Source organism: Austrofundulus limnaeus, unplaced genomic scaffold, assembly GCF_001266775.1.
Source record: "Austrofundulus limnaeus strain Quisiro unplaced genomic scaffold, Austrofundulus_limnaeus-1.0 Scaffold1556, whole genome shotgun sequence".
NCBI lineage: Eukaryota > Metazoa > Chordata > Actinopteri > Cyprinodontiformes > Rivulidae > Austrofundulus > Austrofundulus limnaeus.
The window spans coordinates 43,171-46,243 of NW_013953958.1; the positions used below are offsets into that span (position 1 = coordinate 43,171).

General features: G+C 39.8%; 1 protein-coding gene across 3 annotated transcripts in view; it reads right to left on the minus strand.

The window, feature by feature from the left end:
* Window positions 1-2,974, minus strand: part of wdtc1 (WD and tetratricopeptide repeats 1) — a 15,439-nt gene extending 12,465 nt beyond the window's left edge. For 2 of the 3 annotated variants that reach the window (XM_014032852.1, XM_014032850.1), the window contains exons 1-6: window positions 2,809-2,974; window positions 2,319-2,436; window positions 2,126-2,209; window positions 1,940-1,986; window positions 1,258-1,369; window positions 367-554 (exon numbers count right to left, since the gene is read on the minus strand). In XM_014032852.1, the coding sequence (XP_013888306.1) occupies window positions 367-554; window positions 1,258-1,369; window positions 1,940-1,986; window positions 2,126-2,209; window positions 2,319-2,366 (479 nt within the window). In that variant the 5' untranslated portion in view covers window positions 2,367-2,436; window positions 2,809-2,974. The other variant, XM_014032851.1, reaches the window with a different exon arrangement.
* Between the last annotated feature and the right edge of the window lie 99 nt (window positions 2,975-3,073).

Sequence of the window (3,073 nt, forward strand, 5' to 3'; positions counted from 1 at the left end):
GCTATAAGATACAGCTAAATGTTACACACTGTTGCTTTAACTCTAAAGATGTTTTAATTTACAAAACTCTTAATGCGAGAATCTATATTTTACACAATGTTCTTTAAAAAAAACACAAGAACTTTTAAAAACCTTTTTGAAATTTAGAATTCTGTAGCTTTTCATTTGTTAAATTATTTTTCAGTCACTTTATAATTAAACGTTTTCAGTTAATACATATTGTTAGAATAAAAATGTGGAATTAAAAAAATGGAAAAAGCAGAATTTGGGGGAAAAAACTGAATAACCAGATTATTATGGGGGGAAAAAAAGCAATAATGTTGCTTCCTTTGACTGTAAATGTGTCTGTGGACACTGAGATCTTACCGGATGATGCCGTCCTCCGCTGCACTCCAGAAGGTGTTGGGCCACATGGGGGCCGTGGCGATGCGCTTCACTCGGTTGGTGTGATCAGAAAACATGTGGATGGTTTCTTTCACCGTCAAGTCGTGGACGTGCACCTTTGTGTCGGCTGCGCCCGTCACCAAGATTCTGTCCCCGGAGTGTGGGAGGAACTGTACAGACACACAACAAACACAACGTTGTCACAGTGGTCCAGCTGGTAGGAGACACAAATTAAAGCCGACAGTCGTGCTGGAAAACTAAAGTCCGCCACCTTTCAATTATTATTATAAGAAAAACTTCCAGAGTACAAAGACAAACACAAAAGAAAAAAGTGCACCCTATGATTCAGCAGTTTGTGAATCCTTCTCCCTGTAAAATAAAAAACTCCACTTTTTCTTCTTGGAAATGCCCGTTAACCCTTTCCTGGAACACAAGGCAGCAAAACTTGTTTCTCTGGAGGTCATTGCTGCCGTCGCCGTTAGGCTCCAGAGCAGCAAGTTATCAAAAGTCCTGCTTTTATAGAAGTGCTCACACTGACCTTCATCAGCTGGTCAATATGTTTGATGAGAAGCACCTAGCTGCTGATTTCCTTCTTCAAAGTGAAATTAACTTTTCCCTTTTAGTCTGAACCCAACCCACCATTTAAAAACATTAGAATTAAAAACAGAATTGACCTTTTCTCCATGARTGTATTCAAGTTGTTTATAAAGACAACAGCCAAACCCTCCCAATTGTGCCTCATTGTCCAACCAGCTTAAAAGAAAGTATTCCCTTTATTCTACACAGCAGATATTACTAGTATAGTTCAAAAGCAGAAAAACTAAACTGTTATAACCATGCTATAAATAAAAGAAAGTGTTTGATCACCCTTACCTTTACAGAGAATATATTGGCTGCGTGGCCCGTGTGCATAGTCGTGAGCTTTTTGTGTCTGAATGGATCCCAGATGATGGCATGCTGGTCGTCTGAGCCTGAAGCTAGCAAACTGACAACACAAGAAACACAYGTGATGTTAAAATCTTATGTTCTCAGACACATCAGATGCACAGCAGCACATTTTATTGTAAGTATGTGCACTGCAGCTGAATTACACTGTTCATTACAGTKYTTACTCTTCATTCTCAAAGTGAGRCTTCAGGGCTAAAAGCARCAAAAACTYTAAAATCTTAAASAATAAACTGCTCTGAATTCATTTACATGATTATGATAAATCYAGTTCAGCATTTTAGAGCATTTATAGTGTCAGTACTGAAGTAAATGGGTCATTTATGAAGGAACATATGATGAAAATCAGTTTGGGCCATTACAGCGCTAAGGAAGTTTATTTAAGGACAAAACATGTTTGCATCTGTACATTTTAGCTGCCTGTGTGGACATCTGATAACGAATACGTCTGAAGTTACCGAGGTTAAATTTAATACGATTACAGACCCTTTTGATATGTGATTTAAATAACAAATTTTGAATCAGTTACCACCCCTAGATATTTGTATTCTGATACTATCATGATCTGTGTAACATTTATGACGTTATAATGTGATAAACGAAGACTTACTCTCCTTTRTCGTTCCATTCCAGACAGTTCACACAGCCGGTGTGACCCTGAGGAAACACACGAGTCAGATGGATGTCAGATTAACACAGAACAATATCCTGCTTGCTCACAGCTACCTAAGTTTACATTTAAAAAAAATTTATATATATATATATATATATATAAAGGTGCTCTATTATCAATGACCTGAAGCTCAGCCTCCAGTCCAAGTCTCTTGATGAAGGGATCAGTCACATGATAAGACCTCTGGAAGCCTGATGCTCTTTTGTCCTAAAGAGAGGAATGCATTTCTCCGTCAGGACACAAGAAAGCAAAAGTGTTTTGTATACATGAGGAAAAACCTGACMTCTCATGAGCACACTGAGCTGTGTTTACTCACCCTGATCTGCCTGTGCAGGATTTCTTCGGTAATGTTGACAGCACTCATGGCCCCAGGTTAAACATAAATTCAGTCCAGGAAGGGTCAGGTGGCATTTACTCCTCTTTAAGTGACCAAGCTGTAAACCACAGTTAAAGTATTAAGGCAGAAATCATCGTACACGACAGATACCAAGCAGTGTACTTCCTCAGGTGCAACGTAAACATCATGACGTTAGCTTCTCTGATTTGCCCCCCATTAACAAACGTGATATTAGCTGGTTAGCTTCTGCTAGCAAACGCAGCTCAGTCAGAACGACAGTTATGCTCAGCCGAACTCTAACTTTTATAAAAGATCTTCAAAAAGATTGTTAACCTGCCAGAATCCGTCACCACCTCCAAACCGGGCCTTTAGGAGACCTGTCGTTCACCTGGCAGCAGGCGTTAGCTTCGGGTATCGTAAATATTGACTGCGCGTTGATTATAACACGTGACAGCTGAATAAATCTCACCGTTTTACTTCGGCTAAAAGGGTCTCTGTCAAGAAATACGCGTCGGGCGACATTTACGAATGCAGCTCTGCAGGTTTGCCTGACCAGATTCACGAAAATGCTCGAACTTTAACACGAACCTCCTCCCACTGGCCACTGAGAGATAATCATGCAACTGGCTGCTTAAGCGGAAAAAACACATCCGGGCCGTGAGCGCTTTAAAATAAAAGCACATCCGCTCTGGCCGAACCGTCAAAATAAAATAAGATAAGATAAGATAAGATAA